This window comes from Puntigrus tetrazona, chromosome 1, assembly GCF_018831695.1.
Source record: "Puntigrus tetrazona isolate hp1 chromosome 1, ASM1883169v1, whole genome shotgun sequence".
Lineage (NCBI taxonomy): Eukaryota > Metazoa > Chordata > Actinopteri > Cypriniformes > Cyprinidae > Puntigrus > Puntigrus tetrazona.
In genome coordinates, this window is record NC_056699.1 from 23,099,850 (window position 1) to 23,120,188 (window position 20,339).

Here is a 20,339-nt window from a genome sequence, read left to right on the forward strand (position 1 = left end):
TTTCGTAACATTACCTAGATCTTCCTTCCAGCCGGGATGCGGAGTCGCGGAGTTCATTGAACGTAATGGATCGGTCGAACGCGGCCTGTCTCCGGGACGGCTGAAGTGAAGGTGGAATCGGAGATGCATTTGCGCCGTGTAAGTGTGCCGCTAGTGTTTCTGTTTTTAGATGGATATGAATTATTGATTCGCTGAAGATTTCCACCGGGAAATAAATTCCCCAGAGGACAGAAATCCACGTGAGCGCTCCTGATCTTGAGAGCTCGGCCGCTTTCAGCAAACACCGATCGGATTTCCCGCCAGCAAGTTTTCCGTAACGTCTTCCTCCCTTCGTGGCTTTTGTTTTGTGTAGTGGATTTTTTTTTTTTTTTTTAACTATATACCAGTTTGTGCTTTAAGACAACTCGGCTGTTCTCGGGGACAATGTAGGCCGCTGTCGACAATGAGAGTCCTCCGTGAACGCAGCCGGAGGGAGAGACTGAGGAAGACACACAAAGATGCTCTTTGAAAACTCGCAATAAGCCACAACTAATACATAATTGCTGTTAGGCAACATTAGACGGTGAAATCAGGGAGGCAGACATTTCGTGTTTAAGATTTAACTTGCATTTGAAGAAAAAAGTGAGTTTTGTGCTTACAATATCATAATCAAAATCATTTGATATTTTATATACGTTTACAGCACTGTAACACTGTTGAAGTTGCAAAAGAAAGAAAGATCGTCGGAGTACGTTTTGCAAAATGGTTAAGACTTTGTCCAAGTCACCATTTACTGGCATTTTTGTTTAATAAATCACTTTTTTTTTAAAATAAATAAATACATAAACAAATAGATTAAATTACATAAGTAGCTTGAAATAAGATGTTGTCTGAAATAAAGCAATTATTTGTGTAGATTTTTGTAGATACTTTATAGAAGTGAGCTTCTGAACACTTCAGTGACTGAGTTTTAAAATATAAATATCAGATATGTGAAATGTAAGTCTTTTTAAAGCGTAAAGCTTTTTTTTTTTAACAATCATGGGGAAATTGACTATTTGGAGCCATCTGCTGGAAGACATTCAAATCGCAGCTTAAACTGACAAACATGGAAAAGTGAACATCTTCCTCAAACGTTTCTGCATTTGGGAGGTTTAATGTATTCATTTTCTGTGCGTTATTATTATTGCTGCCGTTGTTGTAACGAAAGTAAAACATTTAATTCGTTAAATAAGATTGCTTCCGTGCACACAAATGTCAAATCGTTATTTCCTGATCGTATTTATTTATTTGTTTGTTTGCAAGAGTGGAAATATATTGCATTATATGCAATGTGTGAACAAATAGCGAACATCCTATCCTAATTGTCAGTGTGAATGAACTGTTATGACCGCTAGAGGGCACTCTAAAAGCATCTACTGTCATTCTTATTTATTAATAATTTTTTTTTTTTGGTGGGACTTTTCATTTGAGGTCTTATTTTCTCTACATCGTCAATTCTTGTTTGTCTTTCGGGACTGTTAGGTTTGGACACAGTGTGCTGAAAATGGAATTTGCACATTTTTGGTCGGTGTTGTAAAAACGGCATTTTAATCGGAATATAAAAACATGATTTGTTGTGTGCATATATATATATATATATATATATATATATATATATATATATATCTAGCTGTCTGATGTGTATTAGTCTCTCTGTCTCTCTCTCTCTCTCTCTCTCTCTCTGTCACACACTCACGCACATCATTTAAATACACTGTGGCTGGTTGCTTTTCCTGTCAGACACATTTTTTCCACCCAGACTGAATTCTTTACATATCCTGAGCTCACAGACAAGCGACTGGAGTCCCAGGAGATCTGTGAACGCTGCAGCATGCGTTCAGTGTTTTACCCTTAAGTGTCGCACACAAAAGCCGCTATCCGGTACAGTCAGAACTGAGATATCACGAGACTGAGCCTACAGTATTTAGTACACAATCACGCAAGAAATAGCATTAACGTTAGCATTAACAATAGCTTTCAGATCTCTAGCATAAGCTCCATTCTGCATCTCTCCCCGACTGTCCGTTGCTGCACGTTTCGAGCCCATGCACCGACATCAGATCTGAGACAGATGGCAATGATCAGAGCAGTGTTTCCACCACAAACAGACGCTTGCTATTTTAGACCATCTGATGTTGAGCAGTCTCTCTCAGCATTGTCTCTCTCTGTTTGCCGACTGTGTTCGTGGGGACATTTTTTTATTAGCTGGTATGATGGATGGTCGTTGGTAGGCTGTGTATTCCCACATGGAGGGCTGTAAATCCTGACCTGGTTATCCTATAGTCTTTCCGTGTAATTAAATGGGATCTGACTTAAAACCCTTAGAGAAACAAGTGACATTTGATCACAGCGCTGGAAATAAATACTCTCAACATGAGATAGTCTGGAAAAATATATATTTCAGTTCCCATATTTTCAGTTTATTTCATTTTATTCAGTTTGTCTTATATTTTATTATTATTATTATTATTATTATTAATATTATTTATTGAATTTTTTTACATGAACATTTATTTTAAAAAAGCATGTTGTTTTAAATCAGAACAGTATATTTAGTATTTTATTTATTTAAACGTTATTTAAATATATTTATTGAATTTTTAACACTATCGTTCAGAAGTTTGGGATTTATACAATTTTTGCTCTACAAGGCTGCATTTATTTCATCAAAAATACAACAAATATTCTAACTGAAAAAGTTTTATATCTGATTTTTATTTATTTATTTTTTTATTAGTCCTGTAATGCAAAGCGAATTTTCAGCAGCCATTACGTTAGTCTTAAGACCCTTTAGAAATTATTTTAATACATTATTTAATATCGAACTGTTACCATATATATTTTTATTATTTGTGCTGAAAACACAGGCCTATTTAATGTCTAAAAAATATAAATGTATTTTAAAAAATTATATATTATTTAATTATAAATAGTGTATATATAAATTGTATGTGTATTACAGTGTATTATTAACACTAAAAGGGTTGATTTATGATACGAAAGGCTTATGTGATATGTTGTCTGGGTGTAAAGCAGCCTTAAAGTGTTTTGAGTGTAGAGTCTGAATGACTGGTTTAGATGGAAAGCCAGGTGGTCACTGGTCAGAGTGACTTACTATTGTGTGGCTTTCAGGGGGTTAATGCCAGATAAAACTAGTTAATTATCTAAAGTGCTGTTGCCCGAGGGTCTGATAAGATGATCAGTCGAGACACGCAGAGTAAGTACAGAAGATAGACAAAAATAATTGTGATTTAGTTGAAAGCTAAAGGCCCGTTTCATGTGGCATGTTTGTTGGGGTCCTTTCATGCAACATCATTTTCACAGAGCAAACTGATGATAAAAATGGAAGGAAAATAGATTATGACAATGCCGATTTTGCCGATGGAACCACAAGAACGCGCACAAGCTCTTAAAGGAATAGTCCAATGAAAAATAAAAAAAATCGGACATCATTTACTCATCCACGTTTTTCCAAATCTGTGTGACTTTGTAACGCCACAGCTTCGGTTTCCATTGTATAGGTAAATTCACTGTAAGTCAATGGGAACCAAAACTAGCGGAACAAAATCAAAAACATAACAAAACCGTTACAACCGTTACAGCAAGCCAAGGAAAAACCTCCACGCTCTGTTGAGTCATCTTTCAGCCTAACTCCTAAAACCGGATGGGTTTGCTGTCAGGAACTGTTCTGCAATGGTCGTGCAACAGCCAACAAACGTGACTCAGATTTGGACCAGGTGGACGTAACGGTTCCACCACTGTTTTCTTGTTGTTTTTCCATATTATACAACGATAATGTCTTCCATATAAGCACAGAGCGGCTTTGTAAACAGCAGATTGATTTCAGACACCTCCTTCAATCACCAGATCTAAACATCAGAGAAGCGATGAGAAAGCTAAAAAGCCGAGAATCCTCTGAAGATCTGTGTGCTCTCTGTAAACAAGCGTTAGTTTCAGTAAATGCTAGATATGTTTGTAGCTCAGGAGTCTTGTGTTGGAGCACGTGGTCCGGTTTCCCGTCCACACTGACGCAGAAACAGAACAATAACAGAAACCAGAGGAGGCAGCCAGAGGCTGGAGTTACGAAACGTCGCTTGGCATTTTTTGTTCGTCTTGTGTGTGTACGGTTGTGTGTATTTTCCTTTTCTTTGACATTGCACTAAAAGGAGGGACCCAAGGAACAAAAACATCATAAATATCTCAATCGTAACTCAAGGCTTGCTTTCATTTTGATCTCGCAACCACCTAGAAATGAGCCAAAATGCAACCAACCGCATGGCAATCTAAAATCACCCTAGTTTCTTTCTCTCTATCAATCTAATAAAAGAGTCAGAGGTCAGTGGTTAGCAGGTCCACCCGTTTCTCCTTTCCGCACCTCATGTCCTCTTCCCCGTCCCGCTCTGCTCTCACCTCATGAGACCGTCCACCCCTCTGCCCCTCTAATGCTTAGCAGATGCTCAGGCCAGTAAATACACCTCTCTTTCAGTCTTTCCTCAGTCTAACTCCCACCTTCAGTCGCCGCCACTCCTGTAAATGCAGAGTGAGGGAGATTGCGCAAGGGCTTCATCGAGGTGTTCGAAACCAATTCAGAACCTCTGAACTCTATTGAACACACTTTAACAACAACTGATAAGCCATGCCGTTGAAAAAAAATTCTACATCTATTCAGCAAGGATGCATTACAAGGATTGGATCTGGTGTATGGCGTATTTCCAACACGATTAAGGCATTAACTTTTAGCAACACTCTATGGATTTCAATTCTGAATTGCCGCAATACATACATAAAGTAATAAAATGTGGCAAGGTTCGTGTATTGAACGTGTTTTAGGGCTTAGTGGACACAAAAAAGTGCACAGAGGTGCATATTTTTGCGAGACCAAGTTGAAATAAAGACATAAATAAATGTAAATGTAAAATGTGGAAGCAGCCCAACTGTTGTCAACATTGATAAAAATAAGGGTTCCTTAAACAGCAATGTTAGAATGATTTCTGAATAATCATGAGAGATTGAAGAATAATGCAAAGAACAGCAATCCTTTTTTAAAAATCTTACCGACTCCAAACTTTTGAAAGGTACTGTGTACCAGTCAAGCAAACTGCACTCTTACTGTCTTTCGCTTCTTTTTTGTTTCTCTCTTATCATCTGTTTTACTGAAGTTAATCGAATTCCTTTAGTTCAGACTGACATTCTAATCTTCTCATATTCGCAATGATGTAACTGAATTATCCAAGCCCAGTGCTGGCTCAGTGTTTCTCTTTTTTTTTTCGTTCTCTTGTTCATTATTAATCATTGGTTTTCTGGTCTTATTCCACTGTAAAGGGCTCTTTCTTGATAACGTTTTAAAAATATTGTGCTTCATTTTTTGCTCAGGGCCTTGCACTAATTGAAGCAAGCATGCCGTTTCTGCAGTTTAGGACTGTCTGGAATAGGAATATTCCAGAAGTAGCACACTTCTCTGAGAGCCATATAACTTCACTGCATTAAGCAGATGTCAAGCGCTTCTGAAAAAAACGTTCTATTCTCTGTACCTCAAGAAATAATATAACCCTGTGAATGTGTGTGATTGCATATTGGTCCCCCTGTTTATGACCTAAGGTCACCAAATGAAGAAAACAAAAGGTTGGGAAGATTTTTTAATAAATACTCTTAAAAATGAAGGCTTCAATCGCAGCAACCGCTTCTTCCCCCATAAAGAATGTTTTTTGTGCAATATTTGATGCCACTAACATTCCCCTAATATGGATTTTTTTTTTAAATGACCTTTCATGCATTGTGTTACAGCTCCAAGTGCAATTTGAACTTTTAATAAGTATATATTTTTAATAATAAAGGTTCTTTTTTTGGCATTGATGGTTCCCTGAAGAACCTTGAACATCCATGGAACATTTTAATTTCACAAAAAGTGCTTTATGGTGGCAAAAGCTCTTCTGATATATAAAATGTTCTACACACTTGGAGAAAATGGTTCTTTCACTGTGAAAATTCCAGTGTGGAAGCTTAGTATTGTTGGGGCTCCAAAATAAATTTGAGTTGCCTGATTACACATCGGATTTGACCTTTAAGATACTGTACTCTATGTTTAAAAGTAAAATATGAAGAAAGTTGACCTTTCTGCAAGCCAGTGCATGATTCACGCACTTCATTGGTGTCTAAGCTGGTGGTCACTATGGGTTTGACAAACACTGAACAGGCCTGCTATTTAAATAGACCACAGCGAATGCCAGAGATGGCTTTATGAAGACACAGAATGCAATGTGTCACTTGTGGATTTATAGTATATTACTTTTATGGTCAAGTGGAGTGAATGAACAGAGCGGGGCCCAATCAGTACCATTTCCTGCCTTTCCTGACCCGTCATCATATGCTGCCCCTTGTTTAATAGTGACTCTGGGAGTAATAAAGCTGAGAACTGTAGTTTTCTTGTCTGAAACTTTTGGGCTGATCCAAGTGATGCTGTATATTACCTGCAGAGCCAGAGCAAGGAATGGTGAACTGTCACGTCCAATAACACTTCCTCTGCTAAACGATCTCAAGCGATAAACCTGAAGTATTTGCTATTAGATACGACTCAAGAGGTTAGTAACCGGAACAATTGGTCTGAAGAGGTTTGGCGGAGACCATTTGCTAAATTTCTGCCATGGAAAACAAGCCTTTAAAATGAACCTTGATGTGCATTTCCTGCAGTTTTTAGTCTTTGGTGGCAAATGCAAGAAGACTAACCAAATGCATGGTATATATATATATATGTGTGTGTGTGTGTGTGTGTGTGTGTGTGTGTATATGTATATATATATATATATATATATATATATATATATATATAGAAATATAAAGAGTAGGAATATACACATATACACATATATATATACACTTTTATATATATATATACAGTATATATATGTGTGTGTGTGTGTAAAATCCCTATAAGACTCAGTGTGACACTTGCTCCACATACTGTCATACATTGGTCTTTTAAAACTGGGAATTTTCCTACTGCTCAATTCTAACATGTTCATAAATGTCATGTCCTATATCCGTCTTAATGGTGGCAGTTTCCTTTTATATGAGATAGATAACAGATCTCTCAGATTTAGGGCTTTTAGGACACTGTCCTGCCTCTGTTGGGCTACAAAGGAGTTCATTCTAGAAGGCTTGCAGTGACCTCATACTGCTGATCTGAAAAAGAGAGTATTCATTCTCCCACGGGAGTCACAAAGGAGGAGATTGAGCGAGAGAATGATGAAAAGAAAGAGATGCAGAAACAGATGAGAGGAATGAGAGAAGATGGATGTCATATTTTGGAGTAGATGGGGGAATGTAGATATTAAGCAAATGCCCTTAAGGGTTTTTAGGGAAATACCGGTCATAAATGTGTGCATCTGTATTTGTGTGTATCAAAAAGACAGTCTGGCATATTTTTATAATATCTACAGTATTGTATAGTATGTACATGTATTAAACTTCATCTATTTAAATGGAACTACATCAGCCACGTCCAGTTACAGTATGCTTGCATTATCCACCAACATCTTTCTCATTATTGCATTTTTGCTAAACTCTTTATTATAAATTCTGTTAATTTCTTAGACATTATTATGTTTGGGTGAGCCACCTGTCACTGAACATTCTAAATTATGTTTATGTTTTTCTGTTGCTTAGAAACACAGCATTCATTAGGCTAATGTACTCTATTACCAAGGATTTCTGTATAAAATAATTTTCTTATAGATATTTATTTTATCTATCTATCTATCTATCTATCTATCTATCTATCTATCTATCTCTCTCTCTCTCTCTCTCTCTCTCTCTCTATATATATATATATATATATATATATATATATATATATATATATATATATATATATATATATAACAATATGAATGTATGATTTTGAGATCCATCTTGCATATTAGCATTTATTACAATACAGAAATGACATTAACCATTAGCACATTGACCACAACATCACAGAAAGAGCATCCACTTAAAAACCACAATAATGATAAGTTCCTAGACCTTCTTCATTATTAAGCTTTGCAACAAAGGCATACCACTTTTTTTCTTTATAGAAATACGTGTTTGCACATTTGCTCAATTTGATAGTTCCCCACATCAGTATCACTTTCCATAAATAGATCACCTTTGAACCTGATTTTTCGCTAATGGATAAGTGTCACACACAGACCCGGTGTCGCTCTGATCTATTAATCAAGGCGTGTTAAGAGATCCGCCTTTTTTATCCCAGAGCTGGAGGATGAGAGGGGGGACATGGGGGGGATAAAAGGATAGAGAAAGAGCTATGGTTCTGTTTGGGTCACATGATCAGATGTTGTGGCGATAGCAGCTGGCCCCTTCGATCTTAACACACACTCGCTCCTTGCCCTGGCACACATCTTGCTCTCATTGCTTCTCTAGAGTGTGTGTGTGTGTGTGTGTGTGTGAGGGTGTGGGTGTGTGAGTGTGACAGCTGTCTGCTGCAGGACATTGTCTCACTGTGACTTACCATGTCACTCTGCTGTTGCTTTTTTTACAGGGATTATGGATCCAAACGCAAGTCAGGTAAGACCGATTTTTATTTACCTCCCATGTGAGTGTTAAACCTGTTGCCGGGTTTTAAGTACTAACTCAAGCCCGCTCACTAACTCTGCATGCCCTCTCTGTTATTGCGGCATTGAATGACTTGCTGTTTTGCACTCAGCTCAGGGTTTCAGCTGAGTTTCTTTAGAGAATTGCACATGACTCAGAGGTTTTTAGAGCTCTGGGAGTGTCAGCTGTAAAAGGTTTGGGAATAACTGGCGGGACGTTGGAGGAAATCCACATGAAAGTATGTGTATTTGTACTTCACGCTGTTGCCAAAGTGGTCTCAGCCAAGTCGTCCAGTTGTAGGCACAGAAAAAAACCTGTCCCATTTTTAATTTAATTTAATTTAATTTAATTTAATTTAATTTAATTTAATTTGTATTTTATTTTATTTTATTTTATTTTATTTTATTTTATTTTATTTTATTTTATTTTATTATTTTTATTAATTTAAAACATTTTTTATTAATTAAGTAATTATTATTATTATTTTTATCCCTTTTATCCCAGGCATGTATAAATAAATATATGTACTTATTTTCCAGGCTGTTATTATAACAGGCACAGAGACCTGATTTATGACAAGGATTAGACCAAGTTTCCTTTGCATAGCATGCTAGGGTGTGTGTTTTGTGAGTGAACAGCCGTTCTACAGTTGGGACTCACTCAGAGATGCACACACACACACACACACACACTGTTGAACACTAATGTAATTTGGATTGGAGTGAGCGTTGGAGTTCTCGTCGTCTCTCCCACACACATCCCTTAGAAACATTTTCAGTTTTTGATCTGTTTGCTTTCCGCTTGTAAACACACATTCATTTTCTCCACCAATTTTTGAAATTGACTAACATTTGGATTTAGTTCCAAATAAGCAATATAGATGCAATCTGAAGTTTGAGCAATGTATTAAATTATTCCAGATGTGTTCTGTTTCCCGTTTGCATTTATTTATAACTTTATTTTCAAAGTCAAATAACTTTTTTCGGTTATTTAAACAGTTTGAGTCCAATGTACAACAATATAGTATTCCATGACAGACTGTTACCAAGCAAACATGTTATTATGTGTTATTATGTGTTAAATCCAATTTATGTATTCAAAAAATACACAAAATTAACGTAGTTACTGAAACCAGATCACAGGTAACAGCTGATATGAAGTGCAGTCCGTCTGATCGCCTTAACTAACAAAACGTTAGTGACTGAATCTCAAAAGAAAATATTTAGAAGCTAGATGTTAGACAATATACATTTCTTACGGCAAATAACGTACAGATGATTTAAGAAATGATTCATAAATACTGGACTGGTTGGGAAGGACACTCTCATTGGCTTCTTTTCAGCAGCACCAACTTTTTTGAAACTAGCGGCACTTCAACTAGGTTCAAACTAGCGCTAGCAACAGTCGTGAACTTCAACGAATTTGTTGAATCATGCATGAACACTTTCAATCAAAATATCAGCGTTCTGGTCCTATACTGTAATTACCTAAGTGATCTAAGTATGTCACTATGAAAAAACATCAGTACACACACACACACACACACAAATGTTTTACTCTAATTTAAACAAAGACAATAAAAGACAGTTAACTAGAACTGAAGGTAGGGCTCACAGAGCACAAGGCACAAGACAAAATCGACAACAAAAGAGTCCAAAGACGTGACACTTGCATTTTGATTCAGGTTTTATTATGCTCACAGGAACACTGGATCTGTTTGTCGCAGGCAAAACCTGATCCAGGCAAACATCCATTAGCGAATGTTATTTTTTTTTAAATAAGTAGCTATTCTTAAGAAACAGACAATAGTTTTGCAGTATTTATTAGGTCTGCAGTGTCTATACAAATATCCGTCTGGCCATTCATCATCTGTTTGTCTGTTTGTTCATTCACATTTATTTGCTCTCACAACATTTGAAAATCGCTAACGTTTGGGTTATAATTTGACCAGCAGCTGAGGTGATGTAATGAGCAATTCCAGCTGTTGTTTTCCCTCCTCCACCTCTCATTTGACAATAAATCATGTGGAAGCACTTATCATCAGTGTTTTGGATCGCTGGAATCATCATCATCATCATCTTCTGTTCCATTCTGTTTTTAAGATGACCACTGGATGCGCATCTGTCACACATCAGTAATCATCTGTGCGAGCTACATGTGAATAACATTCTGAAGACGTTATCTTAATTACTCTAATATGTATTTTGCGAGATTGGAAATTTGTCATTTATTTTTAAATTTTGAAACATCTGAGTTTTCACTTCGGCCCCCGTCTTTCTGTCGGTTTGAACGCTTGGCTCCGTGGTTTCCTTCTTAACTGTTTATCTCTGGGGGTTTAGCAGGTGAAAACTGCAGCTGGGAAGTGTCAAAAATCAAAATCAAAATCAAACTTGTTCTTCCCTGGCAGTCCCGTCCGCCAGAGCTTCCACACTGTTATGAGAAATGGCTTTTTAAAATGCTTTTGAAATTGATGATTTGCATGACAGTGTGAAGCCTGGAATAAGCATTGTGTTTTCATTACAGATGGGTGTCAGCAATGACTGATCATTAAACCATTAATTATTTTATTTGTATATATATATATATATATATATATATATATATATAACCAACTGTAACAACTAACTGTTACATTTATATATATATATATATATATATATATATATATTTTTTTTTTTTTTTTTTTTTTTTTTTTTTTTGCTTCTAAATAAAAAAGGTAATTGAAACTTTCTTGCTCATAATTCTGAATTTATATCTCGCAATTCTGACTTTTCTTTCTCGGAATCTGCATGAAATAAAATCACAATCACAATTACAATTACATTTAAAGTCAGGATTGTGGCATATAATGACGTGCCATCACAAAGTTACATTACATTGCAACCTACAAAATCCAATTCTGAGGGAAAAAGGACTATTTTCTTACAATTGCAATTTATATCAACTGAAGAAGACTTATAACTTGCACCTGAGTATTTGATAAAACATATTCATGCAAAAGTCAGAGTTGCTAGTCTATATCACTCAGCTTTGAGAAAAAAGTCATAACTGTAATATGTAATAAGTGTCTGTTTTTGAGTGAGTCACTGAATCATTCACTCAATTGATTTGTTCACACAAATGTAGCTGGCAATATTGTGTGCAAGTTACTCAATAACAATAATGCTATGATTAAAGTGCTGTGTAAAAGCAGTATCACATTCACAATTAGATGTACCAAAGGCGTGAAACTGCTCATAACAACAGTTCATGTTTGTGTTTTATTGCTTAAATGTCATTTATCAGTGTTGTTTTGTTATACATATTCAGTTCCAATAATTCACAATATTGCATGAGCTGTCCTGAGCTTTATGAAAGGATATGCAGCATGCCATTACTTACCTTGCAATGGAAATAGGGCCGGTGTAATCAAGCTGAAATTATGCGTATCATGAGACGAACTTTGATATTGCCATAGAGACTCACAAACTAAAGAAGAGTTTCCTTGTAGACTAAGGTAAACAGTTTAAGCAAAGAGGTCACAAGTAGACTTTCATAGCTTTGTGGTGGCAGGAAGACAGGGGTCTTGTTTCGCTCTGAGGTGGCCCTTAACAGTATATGATTACAATATAATCACTCACACAGAGCATAATTCAATAGCATACACAAATAAACGGCAGAGGCCTGACTGAACCCTTTATGTATCAGTTTTAGAACCTCCAGTTGATGTTTAAAACTGCTCTGGTAGTCATAATAGGTTATTGCTATATCTTCAGACATTCTTTGCATGGAATATTGGGTAATTTCTATGATTAGTGCCCTAACAGACCCATTAAATCAGTTATTTTGTCTTCATTCAAATGTTTTTTTGCTCATGCTTTTCCCTTTTAACAAGTTTTCAGTTATACTTTTTTTGCAAGATTATATGTCTTACTATAATTTGACGTTCTTCAATTTTAGTAAATTTTCCTTGAAGCCTTTTGCTTTCTAATGGATATTTTTCCCCATGTAGGACACATTTAGATTTTTTGATCAAGTTTTTGTTTTTTTAGGATTTTATTGACACTTTTTTGCAGTAATTCAATTACACTTCTCATTGATCATTTAATTTTTTTTAAATAAATTTCATCCCTTATTTTTTTTTGGTAAAATGTCAATGGCAATTTTTGTTGATGCTATATTTCTTAGTTGCATTTTGATGATGCTGCACTACTAGTACTTACGCTTACCTTGTCAATACTGAAGGCTGTTGTAACACAGCAAGCAAGAGTTACATAACTCTAAGACCCTTAAGACCCTACGCCTGGCTTGTTAGTCACGTTTCCTCAGGGAGACCATCTTGACAAGCAGATGGGTTTGAGACACTTAAGCCCCAAATAGGGATCAGTTTTGCCTGGTTCTGTCCTCTCAGAACTGCTCTTATGTCAGCCTGAAGACATAAACCACCTGTTCAGAAGTTCAGAGCCCTAAGGATTAGTTAAAATGCGCCAAAACGGTCTGATCTGTCCTCCACAGCTCACAATAGGGGAAATTTATATGTGACCTGCACAATCATTTGAAATCAATTTTTAAATCCATTGTTAAGAAATAACAATTTAAATAGTTATCATCATACAAAACAATGGTTATAGTTAGATTTCTTTGAACACGCATTAATTAAGACATTGACGATAACAGGTTAAAGTGAAAAACGACACTTTTTTCCCTCACTTTCAAGTTATTCCCAACAGGTATGAAATGTTTTCTTCTGTTAAGCACAAAAGAGGATATTTTGAAGAATGCTGCTGATAGCCATTGATTCCACAGTACATTTTTTTCTATATTTTGTCAAAACGTTTGCTCGGTAGCATAAAAAAAGAAGCCATTTTTCTGTGAATTTGTCATTTAGCTGCACCTTTTGTCCGAAGCATCTTTGCTATTTGCTAATCCAATCCCCCTCGAGGTTATCCTGCGGTTAAGTATCTTAAAGACTTTTTTACGGATCATACCTCTGTGGATTTGAACTTGCACCCTTTGGGGTCCTGAGCTTTACCCGCCAGACCAAGAGTGCACCAGGATGTTTTTACAGAAACTCTTCTCTATATAGGCTTACTTGCAGTTCTCCTCATTCTGCTCCCCTTCTGAGAGTCAGATGTGGAGAGGGGAAAAACGGAGGGGGGATTGTGGGGTTCTTCTGGAATGGGGTCAGTCAGACGTGGCAGAGTGGGTTCGGTGTGACGTCGGACTAGCTAATCTTGTTTACATAAGACTCACGGCTCTGTGGAGGGGCCATTTAGAGAGAGAGAGAGAGAGAGAGAGAGAGAGAGAGAGAGAGAGAGAGAGAGAGAGAGAGAGAGAGAGAGAGAGAGAGAGAGAGAGAGAGAGAGAGAGAGAGAGAGAGAGAGAGAGAGAGAGAGAGGCCAGATATGTAGGAGGAGGGATGTGTGGTGTATGTTGTGGTGTATGTTTGTCTGTTCCATTGAAAGGAATGAGCTTAAATAGGTCAGTGTGGTTTTATGGTTAAAAAGTCATTTTTAATGACGTTTAATGGAAGCAGTTTGACTGATTAGAGATGTTAGCTACTGGAAAATCACAGGATGTTTAGTTCTAATTTGCTCTAAGCGTGTTTGGCTGCTTGATGAAGTTGATGGATGTAATTATTGTAAATATAACAGATTTATTGCTGCGAAAACTATAATACATAATAGAAAAGCTGATTTGTTTATTGTACGAGTCAAAGAAGAAAAGGGGTATTCAAGCACCAAAACAATAAAGGTTTAATAGCCTATTATAATTTTTTTCTGAGTAAAAAATAATGACTATTATACATTTTTAACATGATTGTCATTTGATTTAAAACATAAAGGCATATTATGAACAAGATACATTAAAAGAAAGCTAATTTATAATAATATTAAACATTTACCAGGCTCTGCTACCAGGTTTTGGCTATTTGTCAGAAATACGTTTTTAATCATTTCAAATATAGCAAAAATCTCTTTTCTTTTAGCTAGTACAGTTTTCATTTTTATATGAATATATCTATAATGATAAATGAGAATGAAATGTTATTTTAATCATTTTAATACTGTACAATTTTCAGTAAATGTTTCAGTTACATTTTACTTTTAATTTAAGTTTTTTTTATTTTCTTTTTTTTTTTGCAGTTACTTGCAATTAATATGTTTTCTATGTATATAAATATTTTTTTTATTTAATTTGAGGCAGACACAAAAATGGGTCTCCTTTGACCCATGTATAAAGTAGAATTAAATGCATCTAATTATAAATAAAATACTTATGCCAATAAAATAATACTAGTCTGTATCTAGATCCAGGTTAAAACAATGGAATCTGTACATAAAAGGCAAAATTATGGAAATTTATTTTCAGACTTTTGAATGTAATTTTTTTTAAGCCCCTGGGGGATCATATTTATATCGGTAAAAAGTACCGCATAGATACAGAAATAGATGCATGATGCTTAACATGTGTTTCTGTCTCATGTGACCTCTCTGCCAAAACATAGTCGGCATAAGGTTTGGTTTTCGTTTGTTGATGTTTGCTTGATTTTGCGGTCTACATGCTGAGCTTTCATAGCAACTGGATCAGGTCATAATATTCAAATCAACATAGTTTTAGTCTTTTTCATAACGACCAAAATATCTCCTGTGTGCCAGGGATGTCCGTGCCAAGAGCAGTCTGAAACCAAACAGATCAAAGAGTCCGTAATTAAAAAGTCCTATCTGTAACAAATAAGTGTTGTGTTTTTCTTCAGATATGTTTATGGTAACACTATAGCATCTGCGAAACACAATTCCTTCCACACGAAAGAAAGCAAGACATATACGTTTCCTGTAATGGAGGGAGGTCGACTGTTTGGGGTCAGGAAAGAGACGTAAATTACAGTAAGAGAAACCCAAACAGACGCTCAGTCGGTTCTAACACCGCCGACCTGAGCTTAATCACTAGTGTGTGTGTCTGTGTGTGTGTGTGAGCGATGCCGTGCGTGTCTGTTTATCATGGGTGGGAGTGTGAGAGATTGAGTATATGTTCATAACAGTGAGTGTTTCAGCGTGTCTGTGCGAAGGAAGGGTCAGAGAGGTGGAAAGTTAATATCTGTCAGCTGAAGGGATGGATGTTTGCGCGGGGGTGTGGAGCATTTGTAAATGATTTGACCTCCAAGGCACTCGAGTCAGTTTAATTCAAACTCCATGAAGTTTTTGTAGGGAAGTACAGTTGACCTCGAGATCAACCCTGAGCTGGAAAGTGCAGGTTCGTCAGAAGTTTGTCACCCACAGAAAGATTTCATGATATACCAAAGCTACACAGCGAAGATGATCAAACTCTTATATTTAATTATTAAGGTTAATGCACGTCTTAAACGTTTACAATGGCAGTAGACGTATGTTCTACATGCTTTAAGTAATTTGAGTAATTTGGAACTTTAAAGTAGGTATTGATGTTTATTAATGTTAATTACACACATGTAGAAGACTTGAAAATGAAGTCTTATGTAGTTGTAATTATTATTGTAATTGTATATATCACTATGGCACTATGACATTTTTTTGTGAGCAATTGACTGGTTTCCCAGTAAAATCCCAGGCTTTCAGATCAGGGTTTGGGTGGGAAACAATCCCTATGAGCATGAAAGGCTAGTGGCATGGATCAAATTGTACGTTTTTATTTGTTGTTTTAACGTTCAGCTCACAATCACGTAGAACGTAGGAGGGAAGAAATGCCAGGAATGAATGGATTAGGAGTCAGAGGTGTTGAATGGAACGGAAGGGTGGAGGGATATCGGGCGAGGTTCGTTCTGTGGGGTAAAAATGCAGCATAACGAGTACCTACATCTTGTTTTCAGTCAGCGCTGAGTGGGTTCATTGTTTACAGAGGTTATTTTACACCTCATTTTTGGATGGCATGCGTGCCTTTGTGGGGAGTCCAGTGAAGCGTTGAAAAGAAATAAGTTATAGAAACAAAGTAATTGTTCCTGTCAGCCGAGACGTCTCCCCGGTGCCTTCTCATATTTTTACCGATAGTGACGTGTGACATTTAATTTCCTGATGGAGATTGCTGTGTGTGTGTGTGTGTGTGTGTGTGTGTGTGTGTGTGTGTGTGTGTGTGTGTGTGTGTGTGTGTGATAACAGAGAAGATATTAGGAACCTCAGACATACTTGCGTTCCAATAGATTTGTCAGAGCAGACACACACGCATACATTGTTTTTCAACGACCATGTGATTTTGTATGGGTTTTTTTTTAACCAGATGGTGCCTTGCTTAATAAGTCTTAAGTTGTTCACTGAACTATTTGCCATTTATCTGGTATGGTGGTATTTGGCAAATCCAGCTATACTGGTGAGATGTATTATGCAGAGATAAAAAAACCCCCCTGAAAAAGTCATTGAAGCCTGTTTGTAAGAAAACAAAAACATATTTAGGTGTTTATCATATATGCAACTTGTATTTATACTGTTTTGATTTAAATAATTTAATAATTAATACAGTTTTGTATGTTTATTAAATAATTTAAAGTTATTTAAAGGACGTTTTATGGGAATTCAAAGCTATTGCTGATGGGCTGTGTACCATTCTTTTCCATTCTGTTCTGACTAACATTAATACTCCTCATTTCTTCTGTCCCCCAACCCCCCTCCTCATCTCTTTTCCGCTGCCCTCAGTTTGGATGTACGGCCTTCAGGACAGTCCAACCAAGTCTGAGGCCTCAGGTAGATATGCTTTATATGTGTGCATGCGCTGTCTGACCTTTCCTCTTGCAAATCTTCAATGTTGTAATTTTCTCGCTTTTCCAAGAACGGTTCCTAAAACAGCTCTTACCCAGGGTCCAAAATTAACACTCGTCAAGTGTGTCAAAATTTACTTTGGCGAAGACATGAAAAGCCATTAATCACCATTTGGCTGGTAACTCTAATAGGAAATGCAACATAATACTCGGCTTTAATCGTGATATAACTGTGAGTCTGATGTAAGCAATCCAGAATGTAACTTTTGAAATTAATAATGGTAAATATGACTAATTCACTTATCGACTCTAACTAATTTGAGACAAGTCCATGCAATAAGATGCAAGTGTTGTGCATATGGGCATGACTGTGGGAATTTAACTGGCTGAAGAGGCATAAAAAGTTTGCCTAGACATTTACATAAAGAGGTAAAACTCCTTTTTAACTGCACATTTATTTTTAAGAGCGAGATCTCATAGGTCTTCAGGTTTACTTGTGGCTTATAAAGTTTATGCTGGACGACGAAATATTTAGATGTTGTAAGGCCAGCAGCGAAGAGCAAGACATTCAGTGTGAAAACGGAGGATGTAAAACACGACACGAGAGCTTGTGGTCTCTCCTCTCAGTGCTCTCCTGGGAAGTCTTACGGACGATGGCCTGCGAATAAACATTTCAGGAAAGAATGCGCTCTGTTTTCAGGAAATAAATGCTGACGCTCGCAGAACTATAGCCCATGTGGAGCGTGTTTTCACCATGATCGTCGCACACACCCTAAATAATTGGTCAGTTTACTGCAAAATAAAGAAAACACACTGATTATATAACACACAGCATTGGCTTGCGTTTATTTCTTTCTAAAAACATTTCATAATCGGTCTTAAGAATGGTGGTTTCTTGTCCCAGCTGGTCGTTAGCTAGTCAGATCAGGTTTTTGTGGCTGGTCAACCTTCCATGTTCCAGCTAATGTATTGCTAGTCCAAGGATGACTTCAAGCTAATAACCATCGTTGACTAGCTATGTACTAGCCAGTTTAGACTAGCAGCAAACCACAGCTACCGTGTTATGATGGATTTTTCCACAGGGCTAAGCTAACAGTAAACGGATGCTAATGCAAAGTTTGGAATTAGCACTGTGTTCTTTGTGGTGTTGCGGTGGCTGTCAGATGAAGTGAAATATTTCTGCGATTGGCACAAACAGCTTTTTTAAGCGGCAGAAATATATTTCACAGTTCGCTTCAGCACAGCTGCAAGCATTCAGTTGAGCAATACTGTATGTTTTCACGTTAGCATGACATGGCGCCCTGAAGTGTGAGGCATCGCTAATTAGTTTGTTCCATGCCGATGGTGATAGTGACAAGATACAGAACTACTGCTCTCTCGCTTCTCACATGCAGCACTGAGCGTCTGCACTCAAAGGATTCCCCAGTAATCCTGATTTAAAAGCTCATAGTGTTAAAACATTGCGCTAGCAACACATGACGGCTTGACGTTGACTGAATACAAGACCTGATTTTATGTTAGATTTGGTTGGAAGAAAAAGTCATGATTTGGATCAGTAACTTTAATTAATAGCTATATGAATGAGCAATTGTTATGGTAAATTAAACATCAAATGCCAACCCTGTTGAAAAAAACTACATGCTGGTTAGGTATGTTTTGAAGCTGGGATGCCGGTTTGAGCTGGTTTAAGATGGTCCTTTGTTGGTTTATATTGATCCTTTGCTGGTTTAAGCTGGTCATGCGCTGGTCCTATGTTGATCCGGCCAGTTTAAGACCAGCAAAAGAGCCAGTATAAACCAGCAAAAGACCAGCTTAAACTAGCAAGAGACCAGCATAAACCAACAAAGGACCAGCATTAACCAGCAAAAGACCAGCATTAACCAGAAAAGAACCAGCCTAGACTAAAGGACCAGCATAACCTAGCAAAGGATTACTAGCAAAGGATCAGCATAACCTAGCAAAAGATTACTAGCAAAGGACCTGATTAAACCACCAAAGGACCGGGGGAAACCAGCAAAGAACCATCTTATACCAGCAACGGACCACCTTAAACCAGCTCAAATCAGCATTCCAGCTTCAAAACATGCCTAACCAGCATTTTCTGGTTATTTCAACTGACAATATCATATAATATATTATATACCATGATTTACCATGGTTTGTGTCCGAAAAGCACGCCAACACCATAGTAAGTGTTTATGTGTGCTTGCGTGAGGTGCAGCAAATGAAAAAAATCTGATACATTTCATGTTTCTGTAAGAACATTTGAAACATTTCCTATTAAAAGCCTCTAGTTTCCAGAAGACCACACCATGAGAAAAACAGAGAGAAAGCAACCACACAATGTTTGAAGTTCAAGCACATATAACGAAACTACAAAAATAGTTTGCAGAAGTACAAATACAGCATTTGAAGTTTTAGGAACTTTATGCAGAATGTGTTGGAATGCATAACCCAGAAACGTTTGATGTGTTATTTTTAAAAACAACATTAAACAGCATGTTCAGTCTATTTTTTATTACCGTAATATGATATATTTCTGAGTTAAACAGGATATTCAATGAAAAAGACACTACAAAACTGAAAAGTCTGGAGTCAGTTAGATTTTAGTAATTTATTTGAATGAAGTCTCTTAAGGCACTGACAGACGCAGACAAACAGCAACAAACATGTTTGTCCGGTTTTGTTGAACCAATGTTTTTTTTTTAAGCCTGTAATAGTCTATTAGTGCTGACTGTCTGAGAAGAAACGTTCTGTAATCCAGTGACAGTTGTCATTGGTCTGTATCCCTTGGTGGCAGTGTAAATTTGGCTTTTTTTAAATCAAATATGCATTTATTTAATCAAAAAGAGAGAAAAACTAAAATATTATTATAATAATTTTTGTAATAATAATTTAATTATTGGAAATGTAATATTTAAAAATGTGATTTATTCCGGTGATAGCAATATTCAGCTACAATCTTCAGTTTCACATGATCCTTCAGAAGTAATTCTATTATGCTGATTTGCTGCTCAAGAAA

The 20,339-nt window shown here is 36.6% G+C and overlaps 1 protein-coding gene across 6 annotated transcripts in view; it reads left to right on the plus strand.

The window, feature by feature from the left end:
- sh3pxd2aa (SH3 and PX domains 2Aa) overlaps positions 1-20,339 on the plus strand; it is an 83,149-nt gene that overhangs the window by 35,698 nt on the left and 27,112 nt on the right. For 4 of the 6 annotated variants that reach the window (XM_043239630.1, XM_043239976.1, XM_043240236.1 and 1 more), the window contains exons 6-7: positions 8,561-8,586; positions 17,256-17,303. In XM_043239630.1, coding sequence (XP_043095565.1) covers positions 8,561-8,586; positions 17,256-17,303 — 74 coding nt within the window. The remainder of the gene's footprint in view (positions 1-8,560; positions 8,587-17,255; positions 17,304-20,339) is intronic. The other 2 variants (XM_043239805.1, XM_043239891.1) reach the window with 1 other exon arrangement.